This window comes from Plasmodium vivax, chromosome 13 (assembly GCF_000002415.2).
Source record: "Plasmodium vivax chromosome 13, whole genome shotgun sequence".
Taxonomy (NCBI): domain Eukaryota; phylum Apicomplexa; class Aconoidasida; order Haemosporida; family Plasmodiidae; genus Plasmodium; species Plasmodium vivax.
Window position 1 is genome coordinate 673502 of NC_009918.1, and position 21836 is coordinate 695337.

General features: G+C 46.0%; 5 protein-coding genes across 5 annotated transcripts, besides 25 other annotated features; 3 read left to right on the top strand and 2 right to left on the bottom strand.

The window, feature by feature from the left end:
- Positions 1–2: part of a microsatellite that runs on past the window's edge.
- Positions 3–468: 466 nt separating this feature from the next.
- Positions 469–490: a microsatellite.
- Positions 491–545: 55 nt separating this feature from the next.
- Positions 546–630: a microsatellite.
- Positions 631–1244: 614 nt separating this feature from the next.
- Positions 1245–1301: a microsatellite.
- A 104-nt stretch (positions 1302–1405) lies between these two features.
- Positions 1406–1506: a microsatellite.
- A 176-nt stretch (positions 1507–1682) lies between these two features.
- Positions 1683–3005, top strand: PVX_084815 (hypothetical protein, conserved; the record flags this gene model as incomplete). The annotated part of the gene is made up of 3 exons (XM_001616580.1): positions 1683–1722; positions 1957–2001; positions 2224–3005. The coding sequence occupies 3 exons, from the start codon at positions 1683–1685 to the stop codon at positions 3003–3005; spliced, it is 867 nt and encodes a 288-aa protein (XP_001616630.1).
- Positions 1735–1760: a microsatellite.
- Positions 3006–3381: 376 nt separating the features above from the next.
- Positions 3382–3403: a microsatellite.
- Positions 3404–3506: 103 nt separating this feature from the next.
- PVX_084820 (hypothetical protein, conserved) lies at positions 3507–5777 on the bottom strand. The gene has a single exon (XM_001616581.1). The coding sequence runs from the start codon at positions 5460–5462 to the stop codon at positions 3783–3785; it is 1680 nt and encodes a 559-aa protein (XP_001616631.1). The 5' UTR covers positions 5463–5777; the 3' UTR covers positions 3507–3782.
- Positions 4057–4082: a microsatellite.
- Positions 4811–4848: a microsatellite.
- Positions 5452–5551: a microsatellite.
- Positions 5672–5697: a microsatellite.
- Positions 5778–6232: 455 nt separating the features above from the next.
- Positions 6233–6303: a microsatellite.
- A 295-nt stretch (positions 6304–6598) lies between these two features.
- Positions 6599–6632: a microsatellite.
- Positions 6633–7751: 1119 nt separating this feature from the next.
- Positions 7752–7773: a microsatellite.
- Positions 7774–7906: 133 nt separating this feature from the next.
- Positions 7907–8048: a microsatellite.
- A 330-nt stretch (positions 8049–8378) lies between these two features.
- Positions 8379–8408: a microsatellite.
- Positions 8409–8521: 113 nt separating this feature from the next.
- PVX_084825 (calmodulin, putative) lies at positions 8522–10128 on the top strand. The gene is made up of 2 exons (XM_001616582.1): positions 8522–8847; positions 9397–10128. Exons 1-2 carry the CDS (start codon positions 8769–8771, stop codon positions 9765–9767), a joined length of 450 nt encoding a protein of 149 aa, XP_001616632.1. The 5' UTR covers positions 8522–8768; the 3' UTR covers positions 9768–10128.
- Positions 9675–9741: a microsatellite.
- Positions 9820–9922: a microsatellite.
- A 34-nt stretch (positions 10129–10162) lies between the features above and the next one.
- Positions 10163–10204: a microsatellite.
- Positions 10205–10258: 54 nt separating this feature from the next.
- On the bottom strand, positions 10259–11875 carry PVX_084830 (tRNA-guanine transglycosylases; the record flags this gene model as incomplete). Its single annotated transcript, XM_001616583.1, has 1 exon — positions 10259–11875. One exon carries the CDS (start codon positions 11873–11875, stop codon positions 10634–10636), a length of 1242 nt encoding a protein of 413 aa, XP_001616633.1. The 3' UTR covers positions 10259–10633.
- Positions 11449–11478: a microsatellite.
- A 718-nt stretch (positions 11876–12593) lies between the features above and the next one.
- PVX_084835 (ABC transporter, puatative) lies at positions 12594–14229 on the top strand (the record flags this gene model as incomplete). Its single annotated transcript, XM_001616584.1, has 6 exons — positions 12594–12770; positions 12949–13048; positions 13214–13448; positions 13623–13769; positions 13995–14083; positions 14204–14229. The coding sequence occupies 6 exons, from the start codon at positions 12594–12596 to the stop codon at positions 14227–14229; spliced, it is 774 nt and encodes a 257-aa protein (XP_001616634.1).
- Positions 12774–12811: a microsatellite.
- Positions 14230–14311: 82 nt separating the features above from the next.
- Positions 14312–14339: a microsatellite.
- Positions 14340–15653: 1314 nt separating this feature from the next.
- Positions 15654–15692: a microsatellite.
- Positions 15693–19863: 4171 nt separating this feature from the next.
- Positions 19864–19887: a microsatellite.
- Positions 19888–20514: 627 nt separating this feature from the next.
- Positions 20515–20540: a microsatellite.
- The last annotated feature ends 1296 nt before the right edge of the window (positions 20541–21836 follow it).

Below are 21836 nucleotides of genomic sequence, written 5' to 3' on the forward strand. Positions count from 1 at the left end.
CGGCAAGCGGGGAAGCGGACGAGTGGACCATCGACGAGGTGGTGAGAGACCCCCCTGGGGAGCAAAAACCCCAGTGAGGAAATCCCTGCACACATTTACGCCAAGTGAACGTTTTTAAGAGAAGCAGCATCGTAACGTGTGCATTTTTTTTAATTTAATTGTTGCGTTTGAATATGTGTACATGTGAAAGGAAAGGCGTTTTTTTTTTTTATTTTTCCCGCTGCTATTCGGGGGAGGCAATTATTTTTATTCAGCATGGCCATCCCACCCAACACTTGAAATCGCCAAACTGCTCGCGCATTAATTTTTATACACGCTTAACCCAGCAGCGTTGCGCTCTTTTGTACTTGTCTGTGCCCGGTTCCTTCCCCCTTTCGCGTTAATCCTCATGGGGGGAGAATATTTACTCGCGAAGGGGCTTTTAAAAAAACTCTCACCATTTGCAACTCGTCAATATTGAAAAGGTAAAAGGAAAAGTATCGCGGCGTTTCGTTTTACCCCGCCGACGCCCCTGCCGAGCGCGCATACGTGTGAGTGTGTGCTGTGCTGTACTGCCCTTTATTGTGTTGTATTTTTTTTTTTTTTTTTTTTTTCGCCCTAACAGTTGCAACTCTGTCCACCCGCGCGAAGCGCAAATGTGTATGTTCTCGCACGCACGTACGTATGTGCGTATGTACGTTCTTATTTACTTATTTATTTACTTACGTACACATTTGCATACAATGTGCGTACGGTACACTAGAATATGCGCGCATGCATGGGGGCCCACCTGTGCAGTCCGTTGGCGATATGTTGGCCAATTGCGGACGCAAATTTGCAGTCAACATTTTTAACTTCACCACTGTGAGAAATAACTTTCACGTGACAGCGGACGCCAGGAGAGTGGAATTTTTTTTTTTTTTTTTCCGTTGCTTTCTCAATTGGGGACAATTCTGTGGGGTGAGTTAAAATTTTCGCCCGTTCCCCTCTCTCGCAGGAGAACATTTTGTCTGCGCCAGTTTTAACCGCGCCAGTTTTATCATTTAAAATTTTAAAACGCGGAGAGCTGTTCTGCTGTCGCCCAATTGCTGTCCGCTTTTTTGCATCTTCCAGCGCATACGCCGCGCATTCGTCATTCGCGTTTGTTATTTTTTCCTTTTCGCGAAGAAGGAAAGCATGAAAAAATGTCAACAGGAAAATGCGGCAAAAAAATGACATGCAGGCAACGAGCGCATGCTGAGACTTTTTTGGAGTATTCCAGCTCAGAAATTATTTGACCCATTTTTTTTTTTTTTTTTTTAAGTCACTTTTTGAACTGCATTTCTTTTTGTAACATTAAAGGGGGAGGGGGAGAGAAGATCTGTCTACATGGGTGTTGCCTGCGCGGTGCTGTTCATTTGTTAGCACATAGGCGTTCGCCCCTTACTGTCTTCCGGCCTGGCTGCTTAGCCGCCTGTCTGATTGTCTGCTTGTCTGCGTTGCCGTCTCTCTCTCCCCCCCACCAAGTGAAACGAAGGAGCCAAATTAAACACACGTGGCAAGCCAAATTGGGAGATCCTTTTTGCTACACCATTTGAATATTGATTGGAATTTTTTTATTTTTAAACATGAGAGAAAAAAAAAAAGGCGTAAAATAAAAACCAAAAAAGCATGTCAAATGTACACCCCCCAGTGAGATGTTCCCTTAGCAGTTATTTTTAAAAATGAAATTATATCTTTTATTACTGAATTGTTTAATTTTTGGTGAGCAGAGGAAAAAGGCGGGGAGGGAAGCGAAATGATGCAGCCGCCCTAGGTGCGCGCGTGTAATTGGTACACCTGTGTAATTGGGTACACCCGTGTAACTTGGCACACCTGTGTAATTTGGCGCACCTGTGTGGGGCATATTTTTCGGGCAGGCTTCTTTTCCACGAGAGAGACCCGCTCTTCCATGTAACGCACATGCGACATCACCACCCCCCATTGCTCCCTTCGCAGGTAATTTAAGAGGCGCCCGAAGCAGGAACACCCCGTATAAGGAAGGTGCGCACATGGGAGTGTATATATTGGAGTGTATGTATTGGAGTGTATGTATTGGAGTGTATATATAGGTGTACACATTTTGAGATTTTCATGTTGACACCTTCATTTTTGCCCCTTCATTTTTGCCCCTCCATTTTGCCCCTTCATTTTGCCCCTTCATTTTTGCCCCTCCATTTTGCCCCTCCATTTTTTCCCTTCACCTTCCTGGCGCTACCCCCACAGACGCAGGAGGCGTTTCCGAAGAAGCGATCAAAAAGCTGAAGGAAATTAAAAAGCTCGAGTTGGACATCCTGAAGGACTTCATGAAGCAGGACGCGGGGCATGCGGACCTGTACAAGAAATACCACTGCATCGCCAGTGACTACATTTCGGGCAACCCGAAAGGCAGCAGTGCGGAGGGGCCAAATTTGGCAAAAAAGGGCGAAAAGTCAAAAAAGGGGGAAAAGCACCAAAACGGGGAAAAGCCCCAAAACGGGGAAAAGCCCAAAAAAAGTTTCATAGAAAAAATTGCATCCTTTGTATCCATTTTCAGCTACAATAACGTAAGCAAAATTTATTCTGAGCATGTCCAGAGGATTTTTCCGAAGGCAAGGGACCACGCTGGTGACGGGAGTGCTGGTGACGCCATATACCCGGATGACAAAATCGAAACGGGGAAGAAGCAAAACCAAAGCTCTTACGTGCAGTTATCAGCATTAAATTTAATGAAGAGGAATATGTTTTTGGGTGGAAAGGACAAGTCTAGTGAGCATTTCGAGGTAGGTAACTTGGGATCCTTCTACATGATTTTTGGGGCTCGTAATACTGACTACCCCTGGGCGTGCTCGTGCGACCCTCTGCAGCTGATCGATTACAAGGAGAAGAAGAGGAACTACGTTTTGTGCAGCAACCAAGTGGACATGTCTATACAAAACGCGGACTTGTTTTGTAACCCCAAGAATTCGTCCGGCTACTTTTACCTCTCCTACATTTTCATGTTCCTCATCGTGATTGTGTGCTTTTAGGGGGGGGAGAGGAAGCGGTAGGTGCGGGGAAGCGGGAAAAGGGGACTTCTCACTGGAGGGGACTTCTCATTGGAGAGTGCTTCTCACTGGAGAGCAGCAAAATGGCGTGCCCCAACCCGTGCCTCCTCCTCACCTGCCTTTTCGGCCCCCTCTGCGCCTGCGCCTGCGCGCGCCTGTTCGCGCTGTACATGTGCTACGTGTTTGCCCAGTGGTACATGCACGCCCCGTCGGGGCCCCCAAATGGTCGCGTTGGACTCGATAAATAATTAAAAAAAGAAAAGAGCGAAAAAAAAGGCTAGCCAGGGGGAAGAAGTATACAAAATGGCGCCAAAAAAGGGAACCAATTTCCTCTTGCCTTTCGAGAAATGCGGACGGCGAGGCCACCACTGCTGTGGCGAAATGGTGCCAACGTGTGGGATGTGACTCGGCTTGGCCGGCGTCGTCAGAAGGGAATTTTTTCATAACATGTCAACTAACAGTTTTTTTTTTTTTTTTTTTTTTACCGTTCGTGCGTTTGTTAATTTGTCGCTTTTTTCGCATTTTTCACTTTTTTCACTTTTTTGGTGGAAGAATGATGAATTAGGGAGGGCACCCTCTCGCGCGAGACACCGCGTGGAGGGATAGGGGTGCCCCATTTTTCACGTAAATAAAAAGGGACCCGGAGGGAATGGAAGCGGTGGGCGCGCCGAGCAGGCACGCATTCGCATATCCGCGCGAGTGGTCTCCTTGAGCGGGGGCTAACCGCTTCGCCACCGCGTCACCACCGCTTCGCCACACCTAGCGGACCTTGAGTATCCCCGCGGCGATCAACTTCTGCAGGCCGTTGAAAATCTTGGGGTCCTTAATGTACTCCGAAATGGAGTTGGGGTTCTCGTTGAGTCTCTGCAGAATGATCTGGAACTGAGGGTCCGAAATGATCTGCTGAATTTCGGGGTCGGCCATGGATTTCTTAAATTGCTCTTCATCTACCTTTTCCGATTTGGACATCTCGTCAATTTTATACACACACCTTTGATATCCCTCGAGGCACTCCTTATTGTTTGGGTCCAGCTCCAGTCCTTTGTTATAGGCCTGCAGAGCTTTGTAGTAGTCCTTCATGAAGAAGTGTAAATTTCCCTTTCTGCTGTAGGCCTTGACAAAATTGGGGTCAAGTTCGAGGGCCTTCATTACGTCTTCGAGGGCTGATGGGTACTCTATCAACTTGGTCAGAGCAGCAGCCCTATTGGAGTACAATTTGGCGTCATTTGGATTTCTCCTGATAGCTTCATCATATTCCTTCTTGGCATTTGGGTAGTCATTATTTTTAAAGTATTCATTTCCTTTATTTTTATGCTCTTCAGCTTTTTCTGGGTCGATATAGGCCTCCCTTTCTTCTTTTTCTTTTTTCCTTTCCAATTCTTTCAGGGCGTTTCTGGTGGCTCTATTGTTATCTTCAACGAGCGACTTTCTATACGCCTCAATCGCTTTATCGTAATTCTTCAAATTGGCGTAGCTGATGGCTAGCCGATTATACACTTTTGCCACTTGAGCAAAATCGGCCTTAAAATTGTACCTATTTTCTATAGCGTACAGACACGTTTCGATGGCCTTATCGAGTTGCTTCATTTCTATATATACTGCCGCTTTGTTATAATGGTACATAATATCATTTGGATTTATCTGTATCGCTTGATCGTATTCGTTCAAAGCTTCTTCAAATTTTTTTTGTTTGTAAAATTCATTTCCTTTCTGTTTATGTTCATCACCTTGTATTTCTTCTGGGGATCGATTTTTCTTTTTCCTCTCTTCTTCCTCCTTCTCTTGTTGTTTTTTTTTTTTCATTTCTTCTTCTTCCATTCGTCGTTGCCTTTCTTCATTATACGCCGCGTCTTCATTAAATCTGATGCCAAAGAATTTTTCCACCCCTTCGCTTATCTTCCTATCGCAGGAGGAGAGTATGTATCGAATGTTCATAGGGTTCGCATTGATGGCCTTTATAGTGTTTAGCAGTTCATTTGGGTAATTTTGATTTTCTTCTTTGTACGCTTTTAAGTTTGCGTCATTTTGAATGATGGTATTTATGTGGTTAATATATTCCATATTTTCTGCTGCCTTTTCCTTCCTCACATTTTCTAGGGCATCCTTTAACGATTTATTGTTTGGGTCAATTTGGAGTCCTTCCAGGTAGGTTTTTTCTGAGCTGTCCAATTGCCTCAGCCCATGTTCTGCACATCCTTTCCTTATGTATCCCTTTGGCCAATCTTTCTTCAAACTTATGCACTTGTTTGCGCTCTCCAGAGCTTCATAGAACCTCCCCATACTTGCGTACGCCCCCGACAGGTTGGAGTGTAGCACGTGGTCCTGAGGGTCATTCTTAATTGCGTTTGAAAAGTGGGTCACGGCCTCGTCGAACTTCCCTTCCTGGAAGCACTTGTTTCCGATTTCCTTCAGCCGTAGCGCTTCCTCCTTGTTGGTCATTTTTTGGGGTAGTGGTGACGGTTAACGGGGTACACAAATGTACGGATAAATATATACGTGTGTTAGGAGAGAAAATCCCAGGCTGCTACGCGGGGGTCCCTTTTTCCTGCGCCTGCTTCACCTGGTCAGCTACTTTTGCAGCGACGCGTGTGGCTTTTTTCCCTGTGGGGGTGCCTGCTCAGAAGTTGTTCTTCTTAATGGGAACAAATTGGGGGCGTTTCTGCGGGAGCTCATTCGTGCGTCACGTCGGCTTCTACAACGATGGCGCGTTTTTTTTTTTTTTTTCCCCTCAGCTGCTTATTTGTGATGTGCTTCTCTTTTTTTTTTTTTTTTTTTTTCTCTCTGTTGCTTGCACGGTAAACGTAAGGGATGCGTTTGATCGCAAGTTGTACACGCGGGTATTTTTTTAATTTTTCCTGAGAGTTTGCATGCCATGTGGCAGTTCGTCGCGAAGGCGTTTTGCCGATTCGCTGCTGTGCTGTTATGCTGCTACGCTGCTTTGCCGATTCGCTGCTTTACTGCTTTGCCGATTCGCTGCTTTACTGCTTTGCCGATTCGCTGCTTTACTGCTTTGCCGATTCGCTGCTTTACTGCTTTGCCGATTCGCTGCTTTACTGCTTTGCCGATTCGCTGCTTTACTGCTTTGCCGATTCGCTGCTTTACTGCTTTGCCGCTTTACTGCTTTCCTATTTTTCTCTTTTCTTCACTGCCGGTGGGGGGCCGCTTAATTTGTGAGTAACGTTGCTTCGACTGCGCTTTGCCACGTGCATCTCTTGCGGAGTGCATCCACGCGCGGGTGCGCATTGCAAATGATATATGCGCACAAGTGGGCCTGCAAACGTTCGCCTGGCAGTCGAAACGCGCGCTACATATTATGTATGCGGGGTATGTATGTTTGTATGTGCTGCGAATATGTATGCTTACATGTGCTGCGTATATGTATGCCCCGTGGCCCGCATGGAGGGCGCAGCGCCAAACGACCGGTTCGCCTGTACCTTTGCGCAGCCGGCCCAGCCGTCATCCATCGTCTCCCTACAGTGGGGAAGTGCCTGGCAGATGCCTCCTGATACGTTTTATTCCCAACCGTGCAATGCTTAACAATTTGCTTTTTTTTTTTTTTTTTTTCCACAACATTTTACGTTCCATCAAATTGCCCACTTGTGAGCAATCGATAGGAAGGTGTTGCACTGGAATCACATCCGCCTACAAAAATTGGAAGCGGGGAGAGTCAACGTGGCGCAGTCCCCACATGAAGGATTATCCATTTCGGGGAGACCTTCTTTATGTGCATACAATTTATACACCTACACAACACATTCGTAGCATTATGTGTGGAGTTTTTACCCCGTATGCCCCTTCCTTTTCTTCTTAAAAATTATTACGTGAATGTATTCTTGTGCGTATGCACCATGTGTTGTGGATGGCTATTATGCGGGCTTACCGCTTGCATTTATTTGCCGCGGAGAAGTTCAGGAGGGAAGGAAGCTTACGAACGTTTCGTTACCTCTTTCCACCCACCCCCGTTTATCCATTTCGTCCTACAATAGGGGGGAGCACTTTATGTAGACAACAAAATGGCGGAGAGGCACGTGCAGGGGATCAAAACCAACGCGGCTAGAAAAGGAGTCAGCCAGTGCATACCAAATTTGAGAGGGGGAGTGCCCCCCCACCCTTTTGCTTCTTCCAATTCTGCACAACGCTAAGCGGCCACATGGGGAGAACACAAAACGGATAAAATGGTTACTCAGTTGTTCATCCCTTTTTTTCTTAAAAACAAAGCGAGTGTGCATTCCGTATATGTATCAGCCAACCTTCTCTCGTGTTACCCCGTTCAAAGGAGTGGCAAGAGACCGTTTCCACAAGGTGTTTTGTCTCCCTCGTTAAAGGGGCCCAATTCAGGGAAAACACTTTTTTTTTTTTGCATTTATTTGGAGCATTTACGAAAGGTAAAAGAACTTTTCTCCACAGTGGTGAATCGCCTACGTGTATGGCGGTGGGCGGTGGAATGTTCGGAGTTCCCAAGGTCGCTTTTCCTTTTTCGATAACGCATTTTGCGCCCCTTCGAAGGGGCACATAATTTGTTTAAAAGGATGATCAATGAGCCGTTTTTTTTTTTTCTCCATTTTGTTTCTCATCAGTTTGTGAAGAACCGTTCTCACGCCGCATTTCCGTGCGTGGGAAATTTTCATTATTTTTCCCCCCCCTATGGTGGGTTTTTCCTTTTGGATCGTTGCCTTTGAAAGAGCTGCGCGTCTGCCCCTAGCCCAGTTAAACGGGCGTACCATACTAAACAGCGGATACGTAACGGTGACTCAAAACAGAGTAACAAACGTGTGCGGCGGTGAAGCGTGGCACAGGGGTCCAGCGCGAGCTGACAAGTGCAAATCCGCGTAAAAAAAAAAAAAAAAAAAAAAGCACAACTTTGAGTATGGCAATGTAACAGCATAGTAGCGTAGCATCATATCAGCGTAGCATCATATCAGCGTAGCATCATATCAGATGGGCAGCATAGAAGCAGGGCATCATAGCCCTGTGACTGTGTAGCAAAAGCGCGATTTTGCAAATGCGCTATTTTGCAAATTCGCCCCCCTAGTTTTAACAAACACGAAAGGGCGCACCACGGGGACTAGAAATTCCGCGTGTCGCATACGCGCAAGAAGGGGAAGCCCTCCTCAAACTGATTGCGCAAAAAGGGGAAAGTCTGGCAGAAATTCTGCCCTTAAAGGAGGAATTTAAAAAAATTAAGATAAACGTTAAGGTAACCCTCAGTTCGCTCACACGTAGTAGCAGGCGATACGCTGGCAGTGCGCAGTTGCGGAAAATATTGGCACGACCGTTGGCTGGGAAGGGGAATTCTTACAAGGGGGAATTTTAAATGTGCACGGAAAGGCAAATTTGCGTAAAAATAAAAGGTGTGTTTGCATCGTTCGCGTTCGCGCAGTGAAGAGCAGGACATGCATACGCATTACACATTTTTGTACATGGCGCTTTTTAAATCGCTTTCTCTGTTCGTCCCATGTTTTTTACTTTTTTTTTTTTTTTTTTTTTTCCCTTAATTCGTTCCTCCGTTCCTTCCTTTCGCTTTACGTTCAATATTTTTGCACAATTTTGTACTTGAAAAAAAAAAAAAAGTACACAATACTTCTTAGCTGAAGCTACATATCAGCGCGATAATCGAAATATCAATTTTTGGAAAAATAAAAAAATTCCCCATTCGTTTTTCATGCGTTAAATTCCAACTAGAGGGAAAAAGGAACAGAGGGCAGAAAATTTCTGCGCGCATTTTCTGCATAGCCGAATAGCACAATGGCAGACAAGTTAACGGAGGAGCAAATTTCCGAATTCAAGGAGGCCTTCAGCTTGTTTGACAAGGATGGCGATGGAAGTAAACATAGAAATACGCGAACGGGCCAAGTTCACACGCGAACATACACATGAGAAAGTGCAAGCGCGAAGGGGCCATTGCGAAAGGGCAAGTGCGAAAATGCCCAAACGAGGAGAGTACCGAACCGAACGTAGACAGTTCCACCCCCAGGTGACCGCGCGCCCGAGTTGGTCTCTGCTGTTTGCCCCTTCGGTTCGCTTTTACACCCAACAACACGCATATGAAAGACGCATAAGACATTCGCAAATGACACATGGCACGTGTTCCGCGTTGCTGCCAAGCACACACACTCACCTACACGCGCAAGAACGGTTCCCACGTCCAAAACCGTTTTAATTATTCACCAACGTGGAAAATTCAACTATGAGCTGCTAATAATATTTCGTTCACAGATTAAAAATGAAAAAAACGCACACAACTCGAGCGCGCGTGTTGTGCCCAAATGTGTAGTCAGCTAGCCAAAATAGGAAAAAAAAAAAAAATATTAACCGTTCATATATTTTTATTATATTATTATTTTTTTTTTTTTTTCCCCTTCCTCCCGAATAGCCATAACAACCAAAGAATTGGGGACAGTCATGAGATCACTGGGGCAAAACCCAACCGAAGCGGAATTGCAAGATATGATAAACGAAATAGACACAGACGGGAATGGGACCATCGATTTCCCCGAGTTCTTAACCCTGATGGCGAGAAAAATGAAAGATACGGACACGGAAGAGGAGCTAATTGAGGCCTTCAGAGTTTTCGACAGAGACGGGGACGGGTACATAAGTGCAGATGAGCTAAGGCACGTGATGACCAACTTGGGGGAAAAGCTCACCAACGAGGAAGTGGACGAAATGATACGGGAGGCGGACATTGACGGGGATGGCCAGATCAATTACGAGGAGTTCGTCAAAATGATGATAGCCAAGTAGTGGTTATCCCTGTGTGTGTGAAAGCGTGTGTATTCGCGTGTGTATATTCGCGCATGTATATTTGCGCGTGTGTCTGTTTTTTCATATCTTCATTCGCATGCTCATGCGGACGTGTTCATGTTGTTGCACACGGGCGGCAAATCTGAGTGCCTGACTGTGTGTGTGTATGTATGCCCGTCTGCGTGTATGCGTGTATGCGTATGTATGTATGCCTGCCTACCTTCCTGCGTGTGTGTACTTACGTATGTGTGTGCGTGTCTGCGCATCCGCACCCCCCCTTTTCATTCATCAGAAGTTTTTCATCCATTTTAACGCAAGCCAACTTTTATTTTGTTTTACCTGAAGTAATTCTAAATCTTCGCTCGAAGGAGAAGCGCGCAGGATTGCGGCAGGCGGGGTTCTACCGAGGGGGAGTTCCCTGGGGGGGAAGCGTGCCAACCGACCTTTTGTGTGCAGAGGTCGCATGTCCCCTCCCCCTTGCAGCATTGATGGTAGCAAAATTGAATTGAATTGAGCTGAAATGAATTAAATTAAATTGAAGTAGCCGGGGGATTTTCCACAAAATGGAGCGAAGTTTTCACAAAATGGGGCAAGGACAAATGTAACGCAAACAAACTGTTAAAACGTTGGTATCGTTCGCAGGAACGAAAAAGGGATGGGAGCAAAAAAAAGCTGCTCGGAGGGGGAAATGACAAGTACGCAATTTATAAAGGGAACCATTTGACAGTGTTCATTTGGGATGGGCAGTTTGGGCGAACGGCATGAGTCCTTTTTCGCAGTACTCCAACCAATTTGCCCACTTTTTTACCTCTCCCCAGCCCACCGCTCAACCTGCAGGGGAGGGGAGGAAAAGATGGCACCTTCCTCTAACCCAGTTGGTGCCGCTCAACAAACCAGTTGATGTAACCCAGAAAATTACCGCTTCTTATCTGCGCTCGGATTTCTCGAAAGAAGGAGCTGTACATGTGCAGGTTGTGGTAAGACAAAACGACATTCGCGGTGAGCTCTTGGCACTTGAGCAAATGGTGTACATACGACTTGGTTTCATTTCTAGGCGAATTATCCGTTAAGGGGGAATAATCCAAAGCGTATTTTGCATCATTTAAGTCTATAATAAAAATTTCTTTATTCTGAAAATTGATATGGTCGATGGTGGGCAGGTTGTTTGTGTACTTCTCCTTTGTCTCCATTTTGATGTGCATATTTATAGCCTTTCCACTTCTTGCCAATTCGTAGGGGAAATTCGATTCGACGATATCTATCCCGTGATAAACGGAATGTAAAATTTCGATGGGGGTACCTACACTCAGTTGTATAAGCTTCAACTTGTCTGTGGGTAGGGCCGCTAAAATGCTGTTCAAATGGGAGGTCCTTTCTTCATTCGATTCGTCGTAGCCAATCCCACTTAGCATATACCCCCCAATAATAGAGTCGTACTTACTTAGCATTTCCTCCAGTGTGCCTTTTTCCAAATGGATAGTAGACGGCACGGTGACAATACAAACGGAGTCATCACCCTCTTGGTTATCCTTAACACTTTTTATTTTTTTTAAGAATTCATTCATTAGTGTTATTATTCGTATTTTTTTCTTCTTCCCCACCTCTTCATTTATTTTTATTTCCTCCGATGGGATGCAGAAAATGTCCGGCTCAAAAATTTGGACACATTTGCAAAAATCGTCGATGGAAAATATGGCCGTGTAGTTGCTCTGCTTCATCGTTACGTGTTTGTTAATATTTATGAAAAAAAATTTTGTCAAAATATTTCTGACGTTCATATACCTGTAGGTGTTGTCAAAATCGGAGAAGCTGTGCAGATACGACTTGCTGAGTTTGCCTCCTCCATGTTTTGAAAAATATTCTTTCGCCTTTACGTATATGTCCAAATTTTTGTACACCTCCTGTAGTGGGCAGTTGAGGATAAATTTGTTCCCCTCTATTTTTCGCAGCAACTCCAAGTTGATATATTCTGGCTGTATGTCATTGGTGAGGATGGTCGTGGCTGGCGTTTCGATGTCCTTTATTTTGTTCACCCGGTACTGGGGGGGCTCCTTCATTTTGGCGACTTCAGAAGGGGGGGCCGCCGTCATATAATGCAATACATGCATATACCGGAAGGAGTCTCCCTCAAACTCTTCGCGCGCGCAGAACAGATTGGCTGACTCAAGGAACAGGCGAATCTGCCCACAAGCTGTACCCTTATGTGTGCTCGTTTGGGCTCTCCAGAGTGGGAATGCCGCCTCACAATTTTGGGAAACTACAAACGGGGAGTTATCCTTCCGGATGGCTTCCCTAAGTGAAGAAATTTTAAAAGCAAAAAATTAAAAAAATATGGCAAAGGGAAATGGCACAATATGGGGGGATATCATGCCGATTGTAACTCCCCCCGGCACGATGACACCAGTTCTCAGAAGCAAAATTGCCAAAATGGAAAGAATCATTTCGCGTTGCATTGGGCGTTATGGCACTATGGCTGCACCACTAAGTGGGCCCTACAGAACGAGAGCGTTTTGAGCCGCCAACCCCCCGAACAAAAAGAAAAAAAAAGAAAAGAGAACCCACCCCCATGTAAAGGCGAACTGGTGACACGTAGATAAACACACCGCATCATTTTGTTAGCCTTCTTTTGGCCCCCTTTTTTTCCGTCCCTTTTTTCTGCTCAGCTTTAACATGGGTGGTAAGGCTAAAAACAACCTCGACGACTCCCACCCCAGTGAAAACCTAACCTGGCACTTTCGCAACTAACGTTATTGACGCATATGGCTAGTCGCCTCGACCAAAGAACTGGCAACAAGGACCCGCTTCTGTAGACCCCTTTTTCCCCAAATGAACGAAATTGTAATCAACCATTTGAGTTATAATTACTACAATCGAGTAGGAAACAAGAGCACGACGGCACTGGAAAATGTAAATTTGTCGTTCGGGAGAGGCATGCGAGTTGTCATTTGCGGAAAGAACGGGGCGGGCAAGAGCACCCTCCTGAGCATCATAGCAGGCAAGAAGGTAGGACCGTTCTGCTCGAGCGCGAAGAGGGGCTGCCGCAACGGCATTGCTGCTCGCGCATAGGTATACATAGGTCTACACGGGTGCACATAAGGATGCACATACATATGTACGTATGTATGTACGCATTTACGCATATATGTACAATGTGTGCACGCGAGCTTCCCCCCTCTCGCAGCTCGTAAAGGAGGAATCCGTTTTGGTCTTCAACAAGCCCGCCTTCCATGACACCACGCTGTCAAGCCGAATCGGGTTCGTCGGGGAGTGGTGGAGCGACGGTAGGAGGAAAGAAGCGCCTGTTCCTATTTTTCGGGGGAGAAAGATTCCAAAAGGGATACTTCCTCCCAAAAAAACAATGGGCACTCCCCGCGTTTGCTAAACCAGTTGGAGGTCATTTCCAGAACGACTTCACCCTGCCCACTGTTTTGCCACCCCCCTCACAGACTATGCAATGAACATCACGGTGAAGGACTTCTTCGCAAAGTACAAAGACTCGAAGAGGTACAGGAAGCTGCTAAAACTGTTCGAAATTAAAGAGGACAAACTTATATCCTCCGCCTCAAAGGGGGAAAAGAAAAAAATTCAAATTCTGGTTAGCTTGGTAACGAGAAAGGACGTGTACATTTTCGACGAGGCAACCGAGTCGCTGGACCTGATATCTCGGAAGCTCTTGCTGGAGTAGGAACAGTGGGGTGTGCGCTGTGCATTTCGCTACATGAGGAGTTACCCCCCCTTACCCCTCCTGGGTGCTTCCCCTAAAGGGGGGCAAAACGCACACTGCAACAAACCATGCCAAGAGCGATGTCAACCGCCATACCAACCGCCACACCAACCGCCGCACCAATTCTGCAGGTTTCTGAAGAGGGAATGCATAAAGCACAACTGCATCATCATTTATTCGACCCACATTTTTGATTATATGGAGAAGTGGTGTAGCCATATTTTGTACCTGTCCAAAGGGTCAGTGGCTTTCTTTTCCGACATAGGCACTGTAACGAGGTAATGTCCGTGGGGAAAAGAGGAGGAGGGGGAAGGAGGGAATGAGGAGGGAAAGAAAGGTGTGCCCCCTTCCGAACTGCGTCCCAACGGCGATCCTCTTCCGTTGACACTCTGCATGTAACGTTTACCATGACACTGTTGCGCACATTTGCCAGTTACTTCGCGTTGCATTCTGCTCGCCTATTTGCGTGCTCATGGACTGTTCGGTTGACCCCTCCCCTGCAGCGCCAAGGACTACACCTCCCTAGCGGATTACATTTTCGACCATATGATGGATGAGACGAGTGAAGGGCAGCAAGTGAAAACCATGGAAGGTACGCCCCTCTGAGAAGCGCTTCCCTTCTGCATGCGTCACGTAGTGTGGCCGCTTTTCTTAAAGTGTTAACATTTTGCGCAAAAATATGAATTTAAAAATATCCCTTTTGCTATCTCAGATTTGTTGCTAGAAGATTCGGAATGAACACGGATCTTCTTTAGCAAAAAGAAAATCGCTTTAGGAGGACCAAATGAGACGGAGCAGCGCCACACAAAAATGACCCCCTTGATGAAGTGTTACACGAAAACGGTTAGCGTAACTGATCACATTGCGCAAAAAAAGGAAAACAAATTCATCAATTTTGGGTGGATAAATGGAGACGTACAGAAAGGGGCGGTCAAATTGGGTTGTACCCCCCACTTGGAAGATAGCAACAAAGTTTTGAGAAGTATCTCGCAGCGTTGCTGCGTGTAACTACCATCACACATTCGCCCTCCTTTTTTCTCCCTAGGTGCGCCCCTTCTCCGTGTCCACAACGTCGAACGGGCGAAGCACCCCGGGGTGACTTAAAAGGTGCGCATAAGCAGTCGCAGCAAATATGTGTCCATTTCTGACAAAGAAAAGGACTCGCTCGTTTGCAAAAGGAAAAACAAATCCACTGGATCTGTCTTCAACGTGATACACACAAAAAAAAACAAAAAAAGGTTTGCGAAATTATAGGGCTCCAATGCGTGTATTTTCTCGACGGAGTTAACATCGTACTCACTTTTTTCATTTCCCAAAATAAAAAAAAAAAATTTTTTTTTTTTTTCCGTCGAATTGGCTAGCTGGTGAATTTTTACCTGAATATTCATAAAAAAAAAAAAAAAAAAGTGAGCAAAATTTTTCATCTTATTTTTGTAGATCTTCATTTTGCTATGTTTACAGAAGTGGCTCCACGTGGGGCCACCTCTCCCCGTAAGTTTGTTAAGATGCTTATAAAATTCATTTTTTGTGTGTTTGTTTTTCTTATAAAAGAGTTTTTTTTTTGAATACAAAATGGGAATACTTGTGATGTGTCTCTTCCTCTGGTTACAAAGAGAGATTAGCTGTTGATTCATCGTGGGGAGAAAAACCAAAACTGGGTCTTCGCCGAAGTAGGGCAAACCGATAAGCTCCTTTGCTTCCCTGTCCATGTGGGCAATGAGGTAAACGTTGCCCACCTTCAGTATGTTATGTGCGGCCAGCCCGTGCAGCAGCATTTTGGCATTCCGCACAGTTTGCACACTTCGAACATTCTGTACCCCTTCGAAGGGGCGCCGACTAACACATGATGCGTAACGCACGTTGAGAGGCAGCTCTGCGTATTGTCCACCATTCACAACGATATAAGAGACGAATTTATGCTTGCCACTGGCTCGAATTTCATTTCCTTGCTGAGAATTTGTAACGAGATGGGCATGCGACTCCAAGGTGTGGAGTGAGTAATTCCCGCTCCTTTCTACTACCACCTGTTGCGGGAAAAACGATCGAATATTCGCCCCTCGCTTGTGGAAGACACCCTCCTCATTGCGCATATGGGGGGTTTCCCCTGGAAAGACACTTTTCACGCCTGCCCCCGTGACCCCTTTTAGCAATTCACTATGCCTCTTTAACTTTTCGTCATAGTAACGATAGAGCTGACCACAGTGAGCATATATTTCGTCGAGGGATTTCCTCTTCCTCACGTCAAACTGGAAAAAGAAATGGAAAAACTTTTTAATTTTCCTCAAATTATTGTCAATTTTTTTGTTAATCATTTTATCGAGTAGGTCTCTCCTCTGATCTATCTTTATGTACAGAAATAAATTGCACTCATTTGTTAAAGCTTCATTTGTAAGCATCTCGAAAAGTAGAAAGCCAAGTAACCACACGTCGCTTTTTTGGATGTCTCTCCTTCTCCTGTGAAAGGTTCGCCTCTTCACCAGCTTCTTTTTTAGCAGTCTCTTCATTTCGTCAATCTGTTTGCAATATCGAAATGGGGATGCCTTCCGAATGGCCAATTTGAGGGGGTAGCTTCTTCCCACACTGCTATGGCATTTTTTCCCCTTCAGGCCGATAATACTTTGGCTGCTTCCCATCCGGGCTGCAATTTTAAACTTCGCTGAATTGGCTGTAACTCGACTGGCGGCTCCTCTGCGCATCCACTTTGTTGCTAACCCCGCAGTTCTGCTGAGTAACATTTGCTTATCAGTGGCTGTGTCCCCTCCCCGCTTTTCCTTCCCCACACCCATTTTCATCAGCTCAGGAGCAGCCATCATTTCGTTTCCCCTGTTTGTTCGAAAAAATAGGAAATCCTTATTGCTGAAAAAGGCTTTACTTTCTCCAAAGTCGTTAATGACGATGGATAGAAGGTTAGGAGCTTTACCTATACTGGGGACATGTCTCCTTTGGACAGGTGTAGCATAACACTGTGAAGTGGGCACGAAGCTCATTCTGTTGAGATTGATCCCCCCTGTTGTGTTATTCTTTATTGGGTTTACATTTCCCTGTGTGATTCCACTTTTCGCCGTTCCTTCCATTTTTGCCGTTTTTACATTTTTGCCCGAACGGGTCAGGTAACTCGTCTGGTGTGCAAAAACGGAGGAAGATGGGTTGTTTTCCACATGGGGCGTATTTTCTCCCTCCTTGTGGTGTCCATTCGGACAACGTGGAGCCCCATCGAAAGGAGCTTTCCCATTTAATGGTGACAAAACAGATCCGTTGTAATTTACCAAAATGTTACTAGCGTTAATGTCAAAATGGGTTATCCGTCTTCTATGTATGCGCATAACGGTGTGTACAATTCGTCCGAACAAGCTCAAAACAGACGTCACGAGTTGCAACTGGGTTACCCTCATGCGGATGCTCTTTCTCAGTATGGCATAATATAGCGATAAATTAATTTTTGTGGATTTTCCTTCTTTGTGTTTTCCCCTCCATTTTGGCATTTCATTTGTTATTTTTTTTAATATTTTTTTCTTCCTGAACAGTACATGTTCATTTTTGTCCACTCCTTGGAAGTGCCAAAAGGGCAACGCATTTGCACACACAATTTTTTCTCTCCTTAGCAAGTAATCTTCGTGTAAATAATTTATATAATTTTTTAAATTGTCATCATAATGCTGCATTAGTAGGTAATAAGTGAAGGTCCTACAATCGCCATTTTTTTTAACCCCGTATTGGTACATTTGGCATATGCTCCCATGCACATGTTGAAATGTTCGGAGGCATTTTATTTCATCGAAAATGTTTTTAAAAGCGTAATTTTCGTTAACATGCTTCTGTATCTTTATCAACTTTATAATGAATGGTTTGTTTGGGAAAATTGAGTGCGAGCATAAGTGTACCGTTCCATTCCCGTCTTCATTTATTTTCCTCAGAAAATGCAAATGCTTCATGTTGCTAGCCACGGCAAGGTTGTACAGCATTTGTAGTGGGTCGTTCCCCCGTATGAATTTTTTTACGCGTCGCAGAAGCTTTTTTGCATTTTGTTGGTTCAAATGAAGCTGCAAAACCTTCATGATCGGTATGTCCTCCGCGTTTATGAGTGCGTCAAGGGGGGCGTACTTGCTGGGAATTTTGGGAAAAGTGCCCGTCTTCCCCCTCGCGACGCCTATGCGTTTGTCAATTCTGTCTATAACCTGCTCATGCTGGCCGTAGTAATTCTCACTGAAGTAGAAGCAGTTCAGGTCCTTCCTACTGTACGATGTGCAGAGGGAAAAAATCAGGAGGACTGTCCACGTGGCGACATCGACATTTTTGAGGGCATTCCCAATCGGTGCAACCTTCGCCCATTTGTCTTCCCCCCGACAGTCTGACCCATTTTTTCCTACCGAATTGGTTCCTTCCTCCGACGGGTGTGCCTTTCGATTCGTTCTTCGCGCCATTTTGCCACAACGATGTTGGTGGTGGTGTGTGTGCGGGGATACCGATGTGCATAATTCGCTGATCTGCTCCTCCAAAATGGGGGGCTTCTTCTCGACGAAGTACCTTGGGGAGTGGCTCTGAAGACGATTTAATGCAAGGGGGCGAACAAAAATTTGTTTCCCCCCTTTTTTACCTAGCTCACTATTGGGGTTTCCTGACGGGGGGCTGCAAATGCTGAGGTGGTTATCTTCCTCGTTTGTCTCCCTCCCAATGGTTTGACTTCTGCCCCGTATACGAAGAGATTGTTCCTCCCAGTCCTTGCGCATGTCAACTGCCTTAGGGGAGTCGCCGTCGGCGTGGTCGCCGCTGCCGCTTCCTCCACCATCGCTCCCCCCAACGCGGTGCAGCATGAACTCCAAAATTCTCGCCCTGTAAAAGTAAAACTGCAAAAGGAAATTCTTCTGCTCCGATAGGGAAAATAAAATCTTCAAAAATGTGGTCAAAAAGGGGGCCGCCACTTGGGACCTCTTCGCACAAGACATGATTGTGAAGAGCAGGAAGTACTTCTTCCCCATGTGCACGTAAAACTCGTTTTTTACTTTTCCAAATTTTTCTTTAAAATGGGACATCCGTGTCGATTTTCCTTTTTCTCGAAATGGTTGCTCCCCATAGAGAAATGAGAAGCAACGTCCCCTCTGGAGGGGCGCCGTTCTTTCTCTTTTAAAAATGTGACCCCTTTCGATATACCTCAAAAGGTGCAAATATATTTTGTAGTATTTTCGAAGCCAAATCCGTTTGCCCCTCCGCTGGTGCAAAATTTGGTGAGCAATATGCTCTGCCCACTTGAGGGGACATCCACTAGGGGGCCTCCCCGTCTCACCACCACGTGTGAGGAGTTCTTCAAAGAGGGAATAAAATTTCTTTTTTAAAAGCAAGCACAAAATTTGCTCCTCAACCAGGTGTGCTATTCGCTCCAGCTTTGCTTCACCCTTTGCGAAATCTTCATTTTTTTTTTTTCCCAAATGGGGATCACCCCTCTTCTGATGACTCCTGTTTATGATTCTTAAGAGGGTTTGAAGGAGGTGCACAAAGACAAGTTTTACATCCCTCACGTGGGTGCCATTCTTCCAAAGTGGCACACATGCAGAGTTAGCCCTGCTGGAAAGTTTACACATGAGCGAGATGAAGAAGCTTTGGTAGTACTCCCTTTCACCTTTTTTGGCAATCACCACGTTGGTTGAGGGTGAAAGTTTCATCCCTCTTCCGATTGGCACTCCATCCTGCTTTGCCCTTTTGTAGGAGGAGCCCCCCCTGTTGATAAGTGCAATTTTTAGCAGAACAGACCTCTTTTGGACGTCCCCCTTGTACTTACGCAAGGCGTGAAAAAGCAAATGGGCATACGTTTCGAACACTCGCGTGAAGAGGTACACAAAGGAGAGGAGCTTCTCGGGGGGGAAGCGACTCCCAATCTGTGATGGGTACTTCTTGGCTGATCTGTTTCCACCTCGTTTGTGCTGCTTTTCAGTAGAGTTCCCCCTTCCACGCTTAACCGTTACAGCAGCACTTGTCTTGGAACCCACATTTTGCCGCCTCAACAAGTGCAGGACTCCTAGGAAGGTCTCCCCGTACGTGTGCGTGAAACGTTTCATAATTTTCATCCATTTTGTGATTACTTCAAATTGTTCGCTTTCGATGAGAAGCACTACACGTTTGGCCCTCTCGCAGAGGGTTAAAATGGGCATTTTTTGCCTCATCAGGTGGGTTATCTGTTCCTTTGGCCTCTTAAAATGGGACACAAGCGGCACACGTACTGTAGGCAAACTTACCCCTTTTAGTAACCCTTTGGGGGGGACACCCCACCGGTTCATAGGCCAACCGTTTAACCCTTTGGGCGTCATTTTTCTCCTCATGAAAGTAAGACCCTTTTTCTTCCAAGTGCGTACCAGATGGGGATCCCCCCTTGGGGTGAAAACAAAATAGCCACGTTTTTTTTTTCCCTCTTCATCGTGTTGCCTACTTTGAATGACTTCTTCATGCCTCTTTAACATTTGGCGTACCACCCTTTGGTAGTGGCAGCACTTTTTAAGAAGCTCCATTTCTGGGTGAGTTGTGCAGATGCTGTGGGGAGCGCCAAACCTTCCCGCGGTGTTCCTCATATGCGTGCATCGAATTTTTATGCGTCTCTTCCCCTTATCGCAGTGATCCATTTGCTGCTTCTTCCAAATCAACTGGGGTGGTTGTCCTCCCATGTGTTTGCCAAGGATAGCTCTGATCAGCACGCTGGCAAACTTGTTCATTTGTCCCCTTCGATGGGTGGCAACCCCTTTTAAGCGTTCGTGTTTTTCCTTTTTTTCCAGCAGCTCCCTCCGCAGCTGGGGGGCGGGGCTATACTTGGCGAGGTTGAGAAGGAGGCGCGCGTCTACCCGCTGGGGAAAGCCCCCCCACAGGTCATCACCCCGCAGGTCATCACCCCGCAGGTTATCACCCCGCAGGTTATCACCGCATAGGTTGTCATCCCATAGGTCATCATCGCATAGGCTGCCCTCTACGGGGCAATCCCCGCCTTGGTGTCGCTCGCATCTCGCGCGCTTGCCACGGGGAAAAGATAGCGCCCGGCCGACAGTGCCACTCACATACGCGTAAACAGTGCTATACGTGCTTATCAAATGGGCCCTTATGAAGACATACCATAGGGTGCTTCTTGAAGGTGCCTCCCTACGGTGGAGCGAACGCCTCAAGTGGGTGTAGTACTCCCCGTTGTGCTTCCCCCCTCCTGTGCCCCTCCCCCGCATGCACAGTTTGTTGCTGACAGCGCGGAAAAGCGCGCCAAGGTACTTAAGGATGAAGCCAGTTAAGAAGCGAGGCAAAACATTTGCCAAGTTTCGTCCATTCCGGTGAATAACGATGTACACGATGCGAGTTACATGCACATGTTTGTTCAGGTGGGGTATTATTCCCCCCCTTTTGAGGGGGAACCTTTTTACAAGAAAAGTGACAATTAAAGTGACAATTTTTCGGAGCTGCGGAATGTCATTTTGCCTCATCATTTCGCACACATGAATGCGACGCATATTTCTCCGCACATATATTCGCTTCATCTTTTTTGCGAGTGAGATGCGATGGGACTGTCCTGCCAACCGTCGACCGCACAGTTGAGACAAGCAGGCGAAACGTCCCCCCGCAAATGACCTATCTCGGGCGATACTCTTTTTGTACCCCTGTGTGGGGGTATATTTCTGTTCGAAGTATCTCCTTAAAAAAAAAAAAAAAAAAGGGGGGGAAGGGAACAAATACCAACAGTTGGGTAATCCCTCGTTTTTTCTACTTGTTGTGCAAATTTTGCCTTCTTGGAGGGGCTCCTCCCGCCTGATCCAACTGCGCCATTTGCTTCGATGCGTCTCGTTCGCGGGGGGTATGAAACATGTGCGTGTGGGCATGCAGAGAGGAAGGGGAGGGGGCGCGTGCCTTTGTGTCTCCCGCGACTGAGGAAAGTGACCTCAACGAAATACCGACGACTCGTCTTCAAAGGATGGGCAAGAAATGTTCAGCGTAGCAGAGCTGGAGGGGGGGGAGGAGTTAAACGCAACCCGCAGTGTACGCATTGCGAAGGGGCAATCCCCCCAAGGTGACGATTTTTTGAAAGCATAAAGGGAGAAGTGCCCAAAAAGGGGAAACGTGCCAAAAAAGGGGAAACATACCAAAAAAGAAAAAACTTCCATTTCAACTTAACCCATTGTGCTAAAAAAACGTTTATTCAATTTTTTTTCAAATTGATTCTTCCATTTCGAGGGAGTTAAAATAAATAAAAAGGAGCGCACATTTGCGAAGCGTTGTCCCACCACCCCGTCACTGTTTTGTAAAAAAGGAAAAGGCACAACTCCCACGACGAAGCTTTTCATGTCCAATCTGTTGAGTCCCCCAGAAAAAAGGAATACCCAAAGGGG

Coding starts and splice junctions, on each gene's coding strand:
- PVX_084820 (XM_001616581.1), bottom strand. CDS start 5,462: ATGACCAACAAGGAGGAAGCGCTACGGCTGAAGGAAATCGGAAACAAG.
- PVX_084825 (XM_001616582.1), top strand. CDS start 8,769: ATGGCAGACAAGTTAACGGAGGAGCAAATTTCCGAATTCAAGGAGGCC. Junction 8,848..9,396: donor TGACAAGGATGGCGATGGAA/GTAAACATAGAA, acceptor CCTCCCGAATAG/CCATAACAACCAAAGAATTG.